Source organism: Opisthocomus hoazin, chromosome 7 (genome assembly GCF_030867145.1).
Source record: "Opisthocomus hoazin isolate bOpiHoa1 chromosome 7, bOpiHoa1.hap1, whole genome shotgun sequence".
Classification (NCBI taxonomy): domain Eukaryota; kingdom Metazoa; phylum Chordata; class Aves; order Opisthocomiformes; family Opisthocomidae; genus Opisthocomus; species Opisthocomus hoazin.
This window is the reverse complement of record NC_134420.1, coordinates 63,742,406-63,763,094: the sequence shown is the minus strand read 5'-3', so window position 1 is coordinate 63,763,094 and position 20,689 is coordinate 63,742,406. Positions and strand designations below refer to the sequence as shown.

The 20,689-nt window shown below is 41.2% G+C and overlaps 1 protein-coding gene across 1 annotated transcript in view; it reads right to left on the bottom strand.

Moving 5' to 3' along the window:
* The window catches only part of KIF26A (kinesin family member 26A), a 106,359-nt gene that overhangs the window by 21,888 nt on the left and 63,782 nt on the right, over positions 1-20,689 (bottom strand). The window contains exon 5 of the mRNA XM_075426974.1: positions 13,423-13,606. Coding sequence (XP_075283089.1) covers positions 13,423-13,606 — 184 coding nt within the window. The remainder of the gene's footprint in view (positions 1-13,422; positions 13,607-20,689) is intronic.

The window sequence follows — 20,689 nt, the reverse complement described above, 5'->3', positions numbered from 1 at the left end:
TTCTAAACAAAGAGGTTAGGAAACAACCATCCCTTCCAGTAAACACCGCAGGAGGCTCCACCAAAGGTAGCAGCAATTTCGTCTACCTATTGACTTAAGCAGTTCCCCGATTTCAACACTTTCTTTTCTTTCATCTTTCATAGTAATATGAATATGAAAATACAGTCCCAGAAAATAAGCGAACCTTAGAATAAATGAAACAGGTGCTTCAAAAGCAAAGTGCATCAGAGGTGACACACTCAAGGCTGTTTCCCCATAAAAGCTCCACGAAGCCAGCTTTGTGTATTAGCCTACTAGCTCAACCTTGACATGCTACCAAGGTGCTCAGAAAAATAACCTCCTTCAGGAAAAAAAAAAACAAAAAAAAAACCACACAGCTAAATATATATATAAATACAAATGCCCACTTCAGGGTCACTTGATTAAAATGAATTTTAAAATATATGCTCTTTTCAATGCACTTTTCTAAACAGTCCTTTCTGTTCTCTCTTCCACCTATTATTAGATTATAGCAGCCAGAGCTTTGATAAGAGGAAAATTGGTTTGCTCCTGACCTAAACAGCAAGTTACCTCCATCAGAGCTTTGCTCCTCCTAACACAAAGATGGCTTCACCTCCAGAAAAACCTTATGTGTCAAATCAGCTCTTTGAGACCACCTCTCTGAAGCAGAAAGATACTAAAATAGCTTCCCATAATGGATCAGATCCCAAATTTAACAGGCCTCGAGGGTCATCTTCGTTTTTATAGTGGAAGTGAGCTTTCAAGACAGATGGGAGAGGGCAGAGAAAAGCAGCTTGAGGGAGTTCCTCTTTTAGTGTTTTGTGTATAAAAGCTGATTTGCAGAATAGAAAAACACCAATTTCAAATTTAGTTTCTCTGCCCACTAAATCTATCTGTAAGTGATACCTGCTAGAAATTGTAGGGTTATAACGTGTCATACTCATCCATAATGCTGAGCCAGACTCTGACTTCACTCCAAAAAGAAGTGGACATGCTCACGAAAGTACCAACAAGCACAAAGATTACTCAAACATGTCCCTTAGCAACAGCAAAAACTAAGCACAGGCAGATCCCAGGTACATGCACATGCTTCTAAGCACGTAAAACAAAGGTTTGGTGTTATACTTTTTATTATTCTTACACTTCTTGCCCTCCTGCATTTCAGGACCAATCTTAAGTGACAGGTATATATTCTCAGCTCTGATGTTCATCCCAGTACTCTTCTGGGATGAGTACTGCAGAAAAAGCAATGTACTATAGAGCCAGCATGGTTCCTGCCTTAAGGATCAACTTAACTGCATCTTCTCCTGGGTCTCTTTCTCTAGTTCTCTCACAAAAGGCATGCTCTCACAGAATCACAGAATGTTAGGGGTTGGAAGGGACCTCTGTGGGTCATCTAGTCCAACCCCCCCGCCGAAGCAGGGTCACCTACAGCAGGCTGCACAGGACTGCGTCCAGTCAAGTCCGGAATATCTCCAGAGAAGGAGACTCCACAACCTCCCTGGGCAGCCTGTTCCAGGGTTCCGTCACCCTCAGACGGAAGAAGTCCTTCCTCATCTTCAGATGGAACTTCCTATGCTTCAGTTTGTGCCCATTGCCCCTTGTCCTGTCACTGGGCACCACTGAAAAGAGTCTGGCCCCATCCTCCTGACACCCACCCTTCAGATATTTGTAAGCGTATATTAGGTCCCCTCGCAGCCTTCTCTTCTTCAGGTTAAACAAGCCCAGCTCCCTCAGCCTTTCCTCGTAGGAGAGATGCTCCAGTCCCCTCACCATCCTCGTAGCCCTCCGCTGGACTCTCTCCAGTAACCCCTCATCTTTCTTGAAGTGGGGAGCCCAGAACTGGACAGAGTACTCCAGATGAGGCCTCACTAGGGCAGTGTAGAGGGGGAAGATAACCTCCCTTGACCTGCTGGCCACACTCCTCCTAATGCACCCCAGGATGTCATTGGCCTTCTTGGCAGCCAGGGCACACTGCTGGCTCAAGGTCAACCTGTCGTCCACCAGGACACCCAGGTCCCTCTCCACAGAGCTGCTCTCCAGCAGGTCCGCCCCAAGCCTGTACTGATGCATGGGGTTGTTCCTCCCCAGGTGCAGGATCCTGCATTTGCCCTTGTTGAACCTCATCAGGTTCCTCTCTGCCCAACTTTCCAGCCCGTCCAGGTCACGCTGAATGGCAGCACAGCCTTCTGGTGTATCCACCACACCTCCCAGTTTGGTGTCATCAGCAAATGTGCTGAGGGTACACTCTAACTCTTCATCCAGGTCATTGATGAAGAAGTTAAACAAGACTGGGCCCAGTACTGACCCCTGGGGGACACCACTAGTTACAGGCCTCCAACTAGACTCAGCGCCGCTGATGACAACCCTCTGAGTTCTGCCATTCAGCCAGTTCTCTATCCACTTCACCGACCACTCATCCAGCCCACACTTCCTCAGCTTCCCTAGGAGGATATCATGGGAGACCATGTCAAAAGCCTTGCTGAAGTCAAGGTAGATAACATCCACAGCTCTCCCTTCGTCTACCCAGCCAGTCATGTCATCGTAGAAAGCTATCAGATTGGTCAGGCATGATTTCCCCTTGGTGAATCCATGATGTCTACTCCTGATAACCTTCTTTTCTTCCACTTGCTTGATGATGACCTCCAGGATAAGCTGCTCCATCACCTTTCCCGGGATGGAGGTGAGGCTCTATCTCCTGTAGAGATAGCAACGTGCAGTGCAGGAAATCATCCAGATATAAGGCCTTGCAGTGAGGGGAGGATTCAAGAAAACACAGGAATCTGTAAATCTTAAAGTAACTTTGGCCCATAACTAGGGAGCAAAGCAGCAATACCTGCACTGCACTCTAACACTTTTCTTTGTTTATGAAAATGAATTATTAGAATTCAGTGCAATAACAGGCCCACTCAGGATGACACCCTCTGTGGGTAGTTATTCAACAACATGGCCAGCTTTCTGGTGGTCAATTCCAACCACAGCGGTACCAGTTACTGGTAACACTTGTACAAAGCAAAGAAACACAAGAAAAGGAATTCGAGGAGAATGAATGAAGAAATGGAAGAATAAGACAGGTCTGAAAGAATAAGAACAGGACTGGGAAAAAAGAGAGCACTTAAAGGAAGGCGGGGGGGGGGGGGGGGCGCGGAAGAGGCGGGGAAGAATCCAAGAAAGGAAAGACAGTACAAATATGGCAATTCCAGAGAAGTCATCACAGGCTCAGGGCATCTCTGCCCTGACCACTTTTAGACTCCCTAAGGAGAGCTACGATGGCAAATCCATCCTGTGATGGGGGTGACTCTTCCCGCTAGAACTGGAGATTTTTAGTAACTTCTTTTTTTCCCCCCTTTTTGTGTATTTCTTCTTCAATGTCACAGGAGGATGCAGAGTAAGAAGAAGAATTCCAAGTGGAAGTTTATCATCACAGATGCAAGGATTTGTACACAGACATTCATACCAACATTAAATACTGGATAGAGGCTCCATTTTAATGAGGATGTTGATAGAAAAAAGCATATAGGTTTGTATTTGAGTTCAATTTCTGCAAATAAAAATACAAGAAAAACAAACATCACAATACTTGCACATTATTAACATTTTTCTCAGTGCCTGAAGACAGCCTAAATCATGCAAACCACTGAAGTATCTCATTAATTGACTAATCTGGTGGGTTTTGTACACCTGGGGGTTAACACTCTGCTGCTGAACTTTCCAAATTCATGTTTCTGCAGGAATCAGGAGGTCAGCAGAATTGCTGAAGGAAACCCTATTAAAATCAAAAGCATTTGGGAAAAGAAGATGGCAAATACATCCTGAATATGCCATTAAAAGATAAAGAGTTTAAAAAATAAATAAACAAGCACCTAATTTTGACAAGCCCTAGAAATGAGTGGCTTAAGGTCAGAGGCCCACCCACCAGCACAACAATAGGTATGATTTTAACCTTCACGGACAAGGTCGGGAGAGAGATATTCATAGCAATCAAGGAATTTTTTTTATATTTTTTTTTTAAGTCAGCCTACAGTGGAAGTCAGGGAAAAGAAAGGCTACAAAAGCAAAAATCTGCAAGCTAGAACTCATTTGCTCCAGCTATGTAAGGGCACACCCATAGATGGATGCTGAAGCATAAAAATTAAAATTAGACCAGTTTCATGCACGCATAAAGAATTTTAAGGGAGACAAACTGGCAAAGGACAGATTTCGAAAAAAGTGAGAAAGGTAAAAAAAGCCCCCTGTGTAGAGGACAATGGCTATGTGGAGGACTCTGGGGCTAAACCCCATACAGTTTTAGAAACATCTGATGAGACCACTAGAGAACCACAGATCCATACAGTAAACTTAAATATTAGTAATTTACGGGAGCCCTGAGCCAAAACTCTAGACCTTGACATTTTTGACCCTTATGAAAGTCAAATCTAGATGCATATTTAACTCTTCTGACCTAAACACTGAAATATATGAGAAACTGAGGGATGTACATCCTGGCTGGTACCAGCCCCTCCACCTCTTGCAGCCCTCCTCTTCCATTGCTACTATCTATCCCATTTCAGATGTAAGGGCCACAAGAAGTCCCCTTCTGCCCCATTACCACATGGCAGTCGCTGTTCCTGTGCTGTGATGTTCTCCATCAGTGCCAGCCCCACATGCCCCCTTTGTGCAGACTCGTGATTTCCAGACCTTCCCCTGCACAGTGAACCAGCTGGAGTGGAAGAGAACAGGACAGGAGAGTCACAGCAACCAAAATAATGGGCTGCCTTCAGGGCTGGTCAAGGTAGTGCAGAACATCAAGCATATGTCAGTGGCAGAAAGCAGGTTTGGAGAAAGTAAGAGACAGACCAAAAAGCCGTGAAACCCAAATTTCAAAGCAACTCTTTGACAGCAAGGCATGAATGTGAAACTGATGGCCAGAGGCAAGGTAGCGGCAAGGTAGCAGTTTTGTCTAATACAGCCCATATATTTTGGATATGCTGAATTGAACAGACCTATGGCTAAGCCATGCGTCAATGAACACAAAACCACCACGACCAGTGAGGCATACATCATCCCAGAAGAAATCACATCCAAGGCTGAACTTGTAGAGAAAAGAGTCAGTGATAACAGAGAGAATGACACAATCCTACACAATTTTAGACAGAAACAGCCAGGAGACTGAGACAGTCAGGTTCACATTGATTCTTATCCTGTAATCGAAAGAGATGGAAGGGCTATAAACTCTGAGACCAGAGAAAGGGGGAGGACCGTCTCCCACTTAAAGAACCAGATTTTTGAATTCTGTTCCTAAGACTATCACAGATGTCTACTACATGTTTGAGACAACAAATTAAAAAAAAATACTACGTGTATCTCAGAAAGTTGGTCATTCATCTTTCAGTGGAGTGAAGGGTGCCAAATACTCTATGCTGTTTAATTTGGGGAGACACATAGACAGAGAAGACTCCACTAATTCACTAAGTAACGACTAGACTTGATGGCATTTTGAATGCTGAGGAAATTAAGACCCCAACCCAGCCAAGTATGTTAGCACAGGCGTAACTGTAACACATGGTACCTCCTTTAAAACCAATGGATGTGCAATGTTCATGTGTTTAAAGTGATGCTTTGTTAGCATTTGATGCTTATAGAGTTGTGAAGTTTCAAATTAGACAGAATGAGAAGGAAAAAATAGAAGTAACTAATTAAAATGTATGTAAAATTTTAAAATACATGTGCTTAAGCCTTTGTTACTAAAATAAACTCTGACTATCTGTCTGTATTTTGGGAAAGTGCTGGCACTATACTGGAATCCATTCTAAAAATGCTGGTCATATTATAGGTTACAGCAGTATTATAATCCCTAAATGAACAAGCAATTTGGTCTTTAGCAATAAATGTCATTATATCAAATTTGAATGGACACTAAATATTCCCTGGAAACACACATCCTTGACAGGCACCATGCAGCCGGGAAGTTAATTTTGTCCAATGTTCACAAAATGGCGTATAACAGCAGGTTAATTAAATAACTATGTTTAGACATCCACCATTCTGAATTGAGATTTCTCAGCAAGAAATTACAAAGAATTCACATTCAGTTGAATGAAGACCAGTTTCCAATGAAATCACTTATTTTTCAACTACAGTGCAAATCAAATTACAAAAGTCCTAGTTCAGAGCCAATATTTTTCAAGGATTTAATTGTAACTGACAGATATATAACCCTTGCTAAATTGGTTTACTGTGGGTAGTTCTTTACAAGCCTTTCACATACTGCCACTACCAACGGATGGCAAATTTATATGCAAAATCGCCATGCCAGCATAGACCATCTAGCTCCCCTGGGAGAACCTAAAAAAAAAAAAAAAAATCACTTCTGTATTGTACTCTATTAAAGAAGAATTGATTCGCTGCTCCCAGAAGACATGAAGAAAACTATTTCATTTGTAAAGGTGAAAACAAAGTAGAAGAATTTACGTATTTTTATCTAATTTTTCCACATTTTTGCTTAAGCAGTTCAAGGCATTTCCGCAGAGATGTATGTACCTTGGCTGATACAGGACTACATACATCGATAGAGGAGTACTTAGTATGATACATGATTTATATCAGAAATAACACTCTAGTCATTAGGAAACAAGCAGCAATAAAGATGACAAAATTAAGTACCTATTTGTTATCCGTCATCAAACTAGCATAAGAACCAGAGAATGGGACATACAGCACACTTAAGAAAACCCTGCATGATCAGTAAATCATATTAGCAGTACCTTAGCTATGGCTTGGTAAAGAATAAATGAAAGTAAATGTCTAAAACACATAAATGGAGACCAGTCTGTATATACCTGTCCAAAAAATATGTCTGACAATTCAGCTTCTCTTTAAATGCTCCACTTCAATTGTTTCACATAGGAGGATTCTGTCATTCTAACATAAAAAATTGACAGGATCCTTAGAAGAGACAAGCACTTAAAGTTGCTGTTCTAAGTGATGCAGTATTATAAAGAATGAGCTGAACAGAACCCCAGAAAAAACATTTTGCATGAAAAAGGCTTCCTACCATGCTAAATAGCAAATTAGAATGCTACACAGCAGCCACTGTAAAAAGGATGTCTTTTTTAATACCACAATACGATAAATTATCTTAAGTAGCACATTAATGTCAGAAATTGAGCATAATCTAACTTCTTTCCAGTGACAATATTAAATGGCTTTCAGACGTCTTTCCTACTATTCTGACATTAAATTTAATAACACGCAGAGAGACCACAAAAATGATTCAGTTACAAGAATCGTACTGTACTGGATCATTGCCTTTTAAGGAGAATTCAGCTAAATGATTTGGACTCTGATGTTTTTGGCACATTCAAGAGAAAAGTATGAAATTTGCTACGTAACATTTATCGGTAGTGAGCAAAATTCCTCTCAGGATCCAGTTTGCATTGGTAATGGGATTTTCCTTTGTGCATGACAGTTTGATTATATGAAGCACCGGCCTCAGACAGACCTGCAGCTCTAACTTTTTTTTTTTTAAATCTTTTCCTTGCTTGGTATTCCTGCAAATTGACAAACCCTGCAAGCACCTGTGAGAGTGTATAACATCTTGCACTCTTAGTAAAGAAAATTAAGTAAAATGCTTAATTAAAGATTTGTATCACAGGACAAGTCCACAAACACCTGCTGAAATTATTATAAGGGGAAAAAAATGGTATTTGTGAAATGTAAAAGAAAGTAGTAAGACATTTATTTCCCACCTTCCAAGAGAGTACTTGAAACAATGGGAAATTATAAATAGAAATTACAAAAGATACATACAGGCTCTCTGCTGGAGTAAGTCTCTAACAACGAATGTATTCAACCATAAAAGCCATCCAGAAATTTCAGCACAGCAGAACTGTAAAATACGCATGGAGATGATGATGTGAGATTAACAATAAATTTAGATCTTGGGCTCAAATAATCAATAACTGAGTTCAAGTGCAAGAAAAGGCCGTCACAGTCTTTTCACATTCCTGCCTCCTCCAGCAGTTCTCACAATGCAGTTACTGCCTTTGCTATAGTCATGCAGCTTACAAAAAGCAAGAATTCAAGTGTCTTCCCTCCCCCGAATGTCCACTGAGTTCACAGGTTCAAGACAAGGTCCCAAAGCCAGTGACAGGACCTGTCCAATTCTAGACCACAGAAACACCCAAAATGGTCCTGATGCTGCTGATGCTCAATTCGATCAGTTCCTTAGATTCAACTGTCCCTTCACCCAGTTCAGAATAACTCTTATTCATGTGTTTAACTTTGAAACCAAAGAAAAGAATTTAATGAATAGGGAAGCTCTCCACTGAATCAGTGCTTTGGCCAAAGGGAGTTTCTTTGGCAGGACAAGCCAACAGTCATGGTAGGGCTGCTTTGAAAGTGCATATCAAATAAAGCAGGCAAAATTCCAGGTACAGATGTTCATTTGGTGAGGTCTTTTTTCCAAAGGTTTAGGCTTACTGGGGTCCAGATCTGTACCAGCAGCAAAACACACTCTGCTGCTCCTTCTGCATGCTGGGTTCTTAGGATCCAGCCCATCCCTCGGTCAGCTGCAGCAATAGCTCCCCTCTGAGAAGGTAACATAGAGATAAATACATGCGGGAGGAGGGGAAATCTTTACATTTCTTCAGTTGCTACCACCTGCTATTAAACTTCTTTAAAGTTATTACCTCAGGGAAGAAGGCCAGTAAACAAAAAAAACATCAATGAAGAATTGTTATTTAAGCATTATGAGCCCGAAGAGGAACATTTATTTATATCACATACTGTTACAGGCCCCCCTAAAACTAAAGACTCTTAATCCTCTTGTCTCCTGAATAGTCAGGAAAGCATTTCTTTAGCAATCAGACTCATGATAACAAGCCTAATGCCGTAGCTTCCACGATGGCTGGTAAAATGGGTTACGGTCTTGCCTGATTTGCTTACCGCTTATGATTTGTGCATGCATAGTCAGAGTCCTTTTCTTATGTACATTACCTTGTGTTAATCAGCATGAAAGTTCATCTGTCTCTTTATCCACCCAGTAACTTCAGTGTTGTGATATCTTTTTCCAAGTCTTCACAGCCAGTTTTAGGTTTGCCTGCTCTGAATACGCAGCTTCACCACCTCATCCAAAACATTTAGGAAGACATCAAACAGCATGGACCTCCAGACCACACCACTGTTAACTTTGCTCTAGTGTGAAATCTGGCCTTTTGTTTCCCACCAGTTATTAAACCACTAGAGAATACATAGCAGCTTAGGTTTTTTTAAGAAACCCAGGTCCGGGCACCTGTCAAAACCTTTTTCAAAATCCACACACACTCTATCAACCAGACCAACCCTATTCAAATGCTCGCTGACTCTTCCACAGAAAGCTAACGTATGTGTTCCACCTGTAAAAGCTCCATCAACTGATCCCTGCTATATCACATTAATCCCTGCCTGCTAATTTCTATCTTCATTATTGTTTCAGTCACTTTGCCTCATTGCCTGCTCTGAAAGTCAGCCTTACGACACTGTACTTCCAGATTGCCTCTGGAGCCCTTTTTTTCCTTTCGGCCCCAAAGTGACATCACATTTTCCACATTCTGTTCCTGTGTCTCTTGTAATGTATTGAATACCAGCTAAAAGGCAACCTTGAGCATCAGTGAGGCGAAAAAAAATGTTAAGAATTACCATCGCAGGGGAAATACAGAAAGCCAGTCATATTGCTCACTGTAAATGTTTCAACATGCACTTTGCCCTAAGCTTTAGCAGATTTACAAAAGAAACTGGACTACCTAACGTGTATCATTACAGATAATAATTAGTTGTTGTAGTATTCAGGCCTTACTCACAATTAACAGTATGTCTGCACAGTTGACGTATCATTCACCTATTCAGCCTCTCATAAAGGGAGCTCCCATTGAAGTATCTTGGACACTTCACATGTTTCCAGTTCGTTACTCTGTTTTTCATCCTCACACAACTTACAGCCTTCTCCTTAAATTTCATCTCTTCAGCCCCTTCGCAGCAAGAAAATGCACATTTCTCTAAGGAATCCTGTCCTGCTCTGAGAGAAACCATCTGACAAGAAGGAAACTGAAACTTGTCAAGCTACCTGTGCTCAGAGAAATCGCCCTCTTGAGAAGAATAAGGACTGGTCCTCAATGGGTCATTCTCGGCTTACCAAGGTGAAGTTAGGTGGGAATTAGGCAGCCCATTAGAACTGCTACCTTCTTACCTGTACAGCAGAAACCAGCAAGGAACCAGTCCTCCACATCATAACTAACTGTGATGGACAAAGCAGCAGCAAGCCAGGAGCTGAGGAAGGAAACGGCTGCCCCACCAGCTGCTTAATCCACTGTAACCACACAGTAATAACAGGCTGAGGGACAGCGCCAACCTGGGAACACATAAACCAAGCAGAGCACCAGCACCAGTCACAGATGTTGCGGTAGGAAAAAGTGACTCCAGAATCCAACACTGATTCTGTCCCCTATGTGTATCACATAGTTGTTATTAGACAGGCTGCAAGAAAAAGCAGAGGAAAAAGATAACCAGAAGTGTAAAGCAAAAAGCTGTTAGGAGGGACTGAAGTTAACAGAGGACCACAGCACATCTGCTGGTGTTTGCTGACTGTTCTCTCAATTGCTATGATGCTTAAAGCAGTGAGGAACAACGGTAATTACTTTATTCCCATCATCCTCATAACGAGATACTAGCTGGCTAAATCTTGACCAACAGAAGTTGGTGAAGAGAAAATTATAATGGAGAACCTTACTGCACAGGGGGCTAAATGCTACCAAAAGCTACTTGGTATTGCTCAGAGAAGGTGAAACTATAAGTGTTTAGCACTAAAAGAACACCAATACAGGACGGACACTTTTCCTTTGACCACAAGTTCTAAGAATTGGGATACATGAGATTTCCTTTGTGCTGACTCATCATTTTTTAATAAAGCTATATTGCTGGAGGGTTTTTTATATAGACAAAAGTGCAATTTGTAAAGTTGCAAAAGAGGAATAAGTTAAGAGAGGCATTTAATTGGTATTGCATATTTTAAATTGTGGATCAGAGAAAATGCCTAGTTTCTTTATTTGTTGAGGAGCTTTTAAAACCAGCAACTAGCACTCCCCATCATGGTTTGGATGGTCTATATCTTATCTCAAAACTAAAGGGCTGATTCAATTAGCAGAGAGCTCTTATCGTCTCCAGCACAGCACACAATTCTACAAAATTGTAGTCAAGAAGTACATGGTGAGAAGGACATGGCTGGAACCCTGGGCCCAGACAAACAGTATCTGTTGTGATGGTGAGGGGACTGGAGCATCTCTCCTACGAGGAGAGGCTGAGGGAACTGGGCTTGTTCAGCCTGAAGAAGAGAAGGCTGCGAGGGGACCTAATAAATGCTTATAAATATCTGAAGGGTGGGTGTCAGGAGTATGGGGTCAAACTCTTTTCAGTGGTGCCCAGTGACAGGACAAGGGGCAACGGGCACAAACTGAAGCAGAGGAAGCTCTGTCTGAACATGAGGAAGAACTTCTTCCCTCTGAGGGTGACGGAGCCCTGGCACAGGCTGCCCAGGGAGGTTGTGGAGTCTCCTTCTCTGGAGATATTCAAGACCCACCTGGACAAGGCCCTGTGCAGCCTGCTGTAGGTGACCCTGCTTCGGCAGGAGGGTTGGACTAGATGACCCACAGAGGTCCCTTCCAACCCCTACCATTCTGTGATTCTGTGATTCAATTATGGTTTCAGCTAAGAGCTAAACAACAGAGATATCCGAGGGTCAACTGCAGCTTGTTGATCCATAAAGACTGGAAATTCTTGGTGTAGTGTGCCAGGCAAGAGAGAAATATCACCCCACTGCCAACACGTAACAGATATCATCCCACGTTGGAGCAGAAGGTCATACAGCTGAGCAGCATAGCTGCTCAAGGTCCTGCCATGCCCCTTGGCATTCTCACAGAGCTCTTCCCTTTGAAAGCCCTCTGCTGTGCTCACTAATGAAGAACATAGGTAGACCACATGACCCAAGGCATATAATCTCCTGCCCTCTGGGATCATGCACTTTATCTTTATTAGACTTTGTTGATCTGTTGAAGACACCAGATACACCAGAGCTTTCCACGAGGCACAAGTCATCCTGGTAAGCTCCACTGGCCACCTCAAAGCATAGCAATAAGGCTGAAGCCTCTTGGCTACACATAGCTGCAGGCACACAAATGCAATGAGGTACAACAACAGTTTTATTGAGCTGCAGGCACAAGGAGATACAAGCATGCTTTAAAGGTCGTCTTAAGGCAAAGAGCCTCAGAAATGCCACCCTCCCTGTCATTCCTGGTGCCACGGCCAAGTGTTAAGTCTCACAGAGAAGAGGCAGGGACAACTAATGGGCTCTGCTAAAAAACACACAGAGAAATGGTGTTCCTTAGCAAACCCTCCTCCACATGCGAATCTGTAAATTCCTGTGCCAGGTTTGCTGTATTCCACCATTTAATATTACATCTTCTTTTCTAATACACTGGAAAAACAAAAGAAACCACCTTTTCACCTGTGGATTTTCACCTGCTTAAAACATCCCCAATTACTCCTTTGTTTTCCATTTGGCACAAACCCACTGACTTAAGAAATACAAAGTATTCTCTGTGAACAACAGTGTCAGCTATAGGTATTTAGGCTGACAATCTCTTTATGTTAATGCCGATTTATATGGTTACTCAAGGTGCATATTTTAGCTCTCCAGTGCACATTACATACTTCAATTCTATCTTCAAATGCTAATCTCTTGTAATCTATGTAAATAAGTATTCAGACTCTGTCATGTGGGTGATTAAACATTTATAAATATGAATAAAGCTCTAAATAATTTGGTTGTATTTTAATTAATTTTAAGTAAAATTAGAACAAATTTTACAATTTTAAAGGTGCTGTATTTCTGAACTTGGAGAGACATCTATTTCTCTCCTGCTACTTCATTTCCATACTCCTGATTTACAACGACATGTGAAGCAGACAGAAACAAAGCTCACTCAATGCATCTCCTTAACCTCCAGCAGACAAACAGTATCAGCATCAGTGGCTGAACCTTGCTGGCAATGCCCTTCTTCCAGCTGAAGCCTGTACATGCATTGGTTTTGGTCTCATGATGTCAAAGGAAATTTTGTCTCTCACTTTAACAGAGTAAGGACAAAACAACCTTTGCCAATGTTGTTGTCAGTGATGTTAACTGGCTGCAAGGAAGCCAGTGCTCTAGCACTGAATCTGCTGTGAGGCTGCCAGCTCTTTCCAAAGTCAACAGGCGATAGTAGCTCTCAGGCACATCCAAACGTATGTGGCTCTACTCTGTATCCCAATACCCTTCCCTTGAGCCTATCCAACTCTGTTCTAGGCTGAAAGCTTCCAGCCCTGTTAAAATTAATCTAGAAAACTATTTTTAAAAAAATTAAAATCCAAAATTACCTTTCCAATGCCAGGGTTGTCCTTGATTTTGGACACAGCTCTCAGAAGGCATGGTGGTGCTGGGGGAGGACAGAGCTGCAGGATGCCACTAAAGTTAGTAGCGTAAATAGAGAAGTCGTGTGTGTGTGGCAGGGGCGGATGGTATTTCTTTCTCTTCGAAGACAGGTTAAGCTTCTGTGCTGCTCTGTATAAAAGTAATAGCAAGAAAGAACAATGTTACTAGGTGTTAATGGGACTCTGGACCAGACAAACAGATGCTCATTGCCATCACTGCCTGCTTAACAAATCAAGCTATCGCCTTCTAATCTGATTTCATAAGGACAAACCATCAGGAAACTAATAGAAGGAAATATGGTAGAAAAATTACTGGCAAAATATTCAGTTAATTTCTCCTCCAACAGAGTTTCAATTATAATCTAACTTTCTCCTTTTTCCCTCCAACAGCTTGACAGCTGAATCCTAAAATGCTAAAATCTCACTGACGTAATAAAAACATGAAATAATCCCCTTGTCACTAGCAGGACCAGATGGACTTTGTTGGTGATAACATTATGAAAGTGGTTCTTTGTATTCTACAAGTTACTCAAGTCACAGAATAACACTCCAAGTCAGCTGAGCTCAAGATCCTCTCTTGTTGGCTGCACTGAAAAACCTTGGATAACAGAGAATTTCCTTAAAGACAGATTGCTTTTTCCTCCTCAATTCCATTCTTTCATATTAAAAGGGAAAGCTATTAAAAAGACATGCTTTAATGTACTGAATGATAATGATCCTGCTTTTCAAATGCAGAATTTCAAAACATAAAAGATAAAGAAGAAGGAAAAATTAAAACATACAATTAAAATTGTAACATTCTTCCTTGTGAATAAGAATAGGAACATTATCAGTTTTTCTGCTATTCCCCATCAGCAACATCAAACAGTACAGCAAGGAACAAAAACAGAAACTCTACATCAAAACCCACATGGGAAAAAATCACCCTGCAGAGTTAAGTAGAAGAAATATGTGTCTTAGTGAGCACATGCTGGGCAACTGGGGGTGGCAGTGAGGGTGAAATCTTAGCTCTGTCAAAGCCAAGGAGAGCTTTGCCACCTGAATAAGACGTGTGTGATCTGACCCGGAGACTGTCAGTAGATATCCCACCCTCAGATACATATCGAAAAAGTATCCAACATGCTGTCTTTTAACATTACTTTGCATGACTGTTAAGCCAGCAAAAAAGCAAAGTGTTAAACTGCCAGTATCTGTGGGCAACCTGAGAGCATGCTACTGATGCCATCAGGTCTTCTGGGGACAAAGCACTATTCTGATCCATGCTTGTGATATAAATGCACTTTGGACAAATTAGTTTACAAATACGTGATGACAAAAAGTCTCTTTATACAATGGCTACTTTATATTTTCATCACAACTTTCAGCCCAGGATCTCCATGTACTTTTCAGTGACATCAAACTGGCACTAGCATCTATTAAGTATTATAAGCAAGAGACATACGGAGAAATTAAGGCAACGCTTTGCTGTCATACCTAATTCAGGGTAAATCGAGACCCCTAACCTTGCCATGAATCTAGTCACCAGGCCAAGTCAGCTTAGTAAGCTCATCAGAGAAGGAAGCTCTTCCTTTGCTTATATTTATGGTAGGTTAGAAGGAAAAATAAACACCATGAGCAGGAGGGCTGCATGGTTTCTTCCAGCAGCAGTATTTCCTTCAAATGAGTTCCAGTACAAAGAACTGGTTGTGTCCGAGGAGCAAAATTACTCACTTGGGTCAAGATTAGACAGCTAGTCCATACAAGGGGCAGGACTCTCCATACAGTTCACCAAAATTCCCAATATTGTGCTCTATATTCCCGAACGAGTGTTAAACTCCTGGACCATTTTACTTCATCAGCTTCTAGAGATGCAGACCCCCTACATTCTTCCTTCAACCTCTGCAAACACTGCAGTATTTAGAAAAAGACAAAGCCTCATGTGATGGAAAAATCAGGCCCTAGTTCCAAACTCAGAGGGACCCAGAAGCCACTGTCTTGTGAGGGACAAAGTGGACTTTTGCCTCCAAGGAAAGAAGCAGCTTTTGACTCCTGCTGCATCCTGAAACCAGCAGGAACTGCATCCCACAGCAAAGCAAGACACTGCAAGCATGGGTTTACACAGAACCCTGCATTTTTGGTGGCAATGAGAACTGATTTAGCTGCCTAAATCTCAAATCCCCTTGCTAATACCTCGTTCAGTATGAAAACATATGCCTGAAATAGGACACCAGGCAAACAGTGGCACAATTTCACTATGCTTGCAGCTGCACATTAAAACCATAATGCCTCCTAAATTACGTGCAGGTTTACTGTGCAGAAAAGAGTCTCTACCTGTTGGTACTCTCATTGTCGAACTCAAGACAGTCATTACCCTCTATCTCTAAGTACCAATTAACAATTGTGGTTATTATTTAATCATCTTGTTGATTAATATGAAAGATAATGTTTATTTCCTTGTTTACATGCTACGATCCCTTGTTGAAATGATGAAAACTCCTCAAGAGAATGTCTTCAAATTGCAATCAACATATGCATTAAATCCTGATGAAACAATTATTCCTTCAACAGATCTGGCTGAAGGAGCTCCTCTGGGAAACATACGTGAAAGAGAATGAGATACAAAGGACAAATTTACTCAGGAATTGTGTATTCAAGCACCTAACTAAGCACTAACAACTCCATGAGAAAATGCACCCAAAAAGGCCAAGCTAAGCAAAATATATAAACAAATAAACAGACAAGTCAGCCTTTTTAAAGTACAACATCTCTCAAAATAGCTCAGTAAGACAGTTTTGGACCACTTCAAAAAGAAGACAGAAGATACCAAATCCATTACTAGTTGTCTTAACTTCCCCACCAAGACAGAACAACTTTCAAAGTGATCCACTTCCAACAGTATCCACACACTTTCTGCATCTCCACTGTTCAAAGGACAGTGCCATATGCTAGCTAAAGTAATTAACTGCTGCAGTGTTGATAAATCCCCTTCCTATGAGTCTGGAGTGCTATGATTTTACTAAGAAATTTGACAAAGGGACTGCTGATGTCCACACAAGATAACAGGAAACAGAAAATGCAAAGGAACTGGAGTAGCTGTTGTAGAAAATAATCAGTGCTTTGATGGGCAACAGGCCAACTGCACTAATAATGATGCATGTGGTTCACATTTAAAAAGCATCTCTTCTGAGGTAGCACTGCACAAAGCTTAATTACAGCTTCTCTGTGTTTGAATACAGAATTACTTTGCTGATATTAAAATGAGGTTGTTTTTGGAGCTGGAATGTCACAGACATCTTGTACCAGCAGTATCAAACAGCTTGTCGGGTTTTGTTGTTTCTTTTTTTTCTAAAAGGGAACAGTTAAGGGTCTACTGGAAAGAACAGGGCAATTTAGGCAAAACAAACCATCACTACCAAATTGTAGACTCTGAATATGAATTTAATAATTATCATCCTCAGCTCCTATAAAAAGCACAGTCAGTTCTTCAACTACACTATTACAAAAGCCAGCTGGGCAGCAGCCTTCATATGCTTTGCTTGGGCTCCTGGACCCATCCAGGCAAAGAGCACCACATAAGGACTCCTCAATCCTTGTGCACTTCTTACAGCACCAGCAATGCAGTTGATGGCATCCCAGCCAAGTACTCATTAGGCCAAAATACAGGCCAGGGTGGTTTGGACATGGGCCCAACTAAATTAAACAAAATCCAACTTCACAAAACTCCTTACTTCAGTAAAATTCATGAGAGTATGTATTTACAGGGAGCCACTTCTGAGACACTCAGGAGTGCTGGATTTTCTGCAGTCCTTATCCAACAACCCATTAGTGAATTTACACCACAGTTTCCAGTCTTTTTTTCTCTAGTAGTCCTTTTCTCAGGCCAAATTTGTCCTATGAAGACAGGGAAGGCAAAGCTCTCAAACTGGGCCCCTTTTGGCTAGCACCAGAACGACAGAAGTCGGGCTCACATCACATCACGTTCCACAGGAGCCTAATCAGGTGCCATGCCTATTTCCTGATTTGCTTCTTTTTCTCAAATTTAATCTTGCACAGGAGGCCCTCACATCCATCTTCAGCACCACAGTGGCTGTCTGACCTTCTCCAATATCAACTTCTGTTTCTTCACAGGGAAAATTATTACCTCTAGGGAATACAGTGCAAAACTCAAGTGTTAGTCATTTGTTTTTCTGGGCATTTTCCAAGTATTTTGTCACAGCTTTAACACAGACAGATGCTTTCCCCCTACCTTTGCCTGCCCCATTCAACCTCCACCAAGCACTCTTCTACAAAACATTCTTGCAAGGGAACCTAAGCTGCACACTATTATGCCTCTCTTCCAATTAAAGCATGAGAGACACCCATGTATATTATTTTTACCTCTGGCTGTGAGATCTACTGTCCACATTTTGCTTAACTCTTTCCACCTTTAATAGAAGATGTCTTTTAAGATGCTCTGGAGAGTTCTATTCTCATAGCTTAGAGTCACGGTAGAAAATAAAACTGATATACGGCACATGTAGGGGCACTCACATAGCAAATGACAAGGGACAGTCTCTAACTTGCTCTTTCCTCCACACAATTTACAGATTACTAGGTTTTCTGCCATACATGGATGAGACCAGTGAGGAAAAGCATGGCCCAATCAATTACGTAATGCTCAGCTTCTAGGGAATAAGACTGTGCAACAGCAGTAGTTACAAAGCCTGCCCATTAAAAGAAGCATACATTTTTTTATTTTAAATTCTGTCTATGAGCTTAACATGACATTTCAGATATTCTGATGCACAGCAAGATGCTTCTAGCTTGCTTTGACTCTACACGTTCGGCACCTTATAGCTGTGAAAGTAAACAGCACTATTTAAATCCCTAAGGAACAGTGTGCCTTCCAGGCATGATTTCTCCACGAAAAGAAAACTAGATTTGAAACCTTTATAACTATGCAAAATTATAAAACTATTGCTTAACACTTTGTGGAATTTATTAAGCTTCAGAAGGAAGTGTGATGTGAAACATACTCTGGGACACATACTAGAAATCAGTCAACCGAGAGAGATACAGAGGATTTTATTGACATGGTGGGTTTACAGACAAACTGCCACAAGTCAGACATAGAACTGGGAGTTCTGCTTCCCATTATTAAGCTCCACTGACAAAAATAATAAAAGAAAAAAAACTTCTGCACATTCATTTCAGCATGACTCATTACATATTAATAGTTATAGTGTTATTAACCAGCCTTATCTTTCAGGGATCACTGTCATTATTCATATTGTGAGAATGCTTAAGGGCTTCACAGAGAGGGGTCAAGGCCAAAGAATTATACAGTTCAAGCCTTAAATATCCTGAACTTTGGAGTTTACTCAAGAGTACACTTACTCAAGAGTTTTGATTTGACCTTGACAGACATCATGGGAGCAGTTTTTACCCTGATTCTGAACCCTCTGCAAAGCTTACAAAATTCTGGACACAGGTTTACTCTGGGAATCAGTCTACTCTAAAAGCAAGACTCTTCCAAACTCTCCAAGTTCCCAGCCCAAAAAAACATCACTCCTCTGCCACATAACCCATATCCCAAGCCTTTCCCACTGCAAACCAGCTCCACAGGAAGCAGTGGGAAAGTCACAGTCTGTCATTGTATCTGCAGTTCCAGTTATTGTTTCCTTAATTACTCGTCAATACAGACAACAAATAGACGGATGTCCTACAATATACCCTCCAGCACTCTGTCCCAAGCCTTCTGCAGCTCACAGAATAAACTTGGTTGGCATTATTACTTTCATTATTGCTATTACTGTTTGATTTGTGGTTCTAAAATTAGAAAGGTAGCACAATGAAACAGTACAGTTTCTATCCAAAATCCCAGGTAAACTTAAAAATGAATAATGTATCCATTTCCACTAGCAACATTCAATACGGAAAATAAAATTTGATTCAGAAAGAGCCATTTTTAAACAGAAAACTGAGAATGTCTAGATCTGTCATGAAGGTTTGGAAAAGACAGGCACCATCTGTACTCCTAGAATAAATTTTGTCCAAGGAGTCACTTATAAAGTATACATTAAATTTTGAGGTTATAGTCTGTTCTTCCCCCTAGAACAAGCTTACTAGGTTCCTGTGATGCATATACAGCTTCAGGAAGATATAAAGGCTTTCCCCACTTTAGTACCATTACACAAGTACAGCACCTAACCTTTGTTTGCATAGCTGTCCCAGCAATGCTGTCAAGCAGCACTGCCAGGAAGAACAAACAATTAATGTTCCTTATTTCAGTGGTTCAACTTCCTCAATAAATAATTAGTTCATCTGGATCACAATGCACAGCCTCAAACAACAGCATTTTTATAATGGGTGATGGTAATAAAGATTCAATAGAAAACCATTATTCTGAAACATTCCAAAATGTCAGACCACATCTAATAACATGTGGATCTTACGAAGGCAACGTTATGAGAGAAAGTATCTCCAATACGAGATTAAATTCACGCCTTGCCTCTTGCACATAGCGTAATCTTGCAATTCAGGCTTGAATTTCAGCCTCTGACTTTGTGTGACCTCTTAATTTTCTCTTACTATCTCTTATTAAAATCAGCAATGCAGAAATAAAAATGAGCTACATTGACATATTAGGAACATCATTTGCCCACAGTTGTCAGAGAAGACAGGTCCAGAAGAGATTTTAAGAGGTTATCTACATCTTCCCAATGCTCCATGGTAGGATGAACTTTACCTAATATATTCCCAATATATATTTGTCCAACTTGTTCTTAGAAATCTACAGTGAAAACAAGTCCACAGCCTCCCAAGGCAACCAAGTCCAGTTTTTAACTATTCTTATTGTTAGAAAATTTACACTTCATGTCTCTCATAAGTCTGCCTTGCTGGAATTCTGTTCCTTGTTTTCCCCACCCCTCCAGCATACATGCAGAGGACTGCATTTCCTTGTGCTGCAGCATACCTTTTCTGTATGAAGACCACTACCACACCTCAGTCTTCTCTTTTACAAATGAAGAAGTCCCAATCCTTCCAACCTTTCCTCACAGGTCAAGTTTCCTTGATTACTGACCATTCTTGTTGGTCTCCCTCTAGTCTACTCCTGTCTTCATAAAGTATAGAATTCAGGCTTAATGCAGCAGTGAGCAATAGCCAAGACTCCAATCAGTGTGCAATCAGCTGGGGTCCAAGCAAGCTGGTTGCTGTTTAAACATCACTACCTCCATGCTCAGGATTGGTGCAT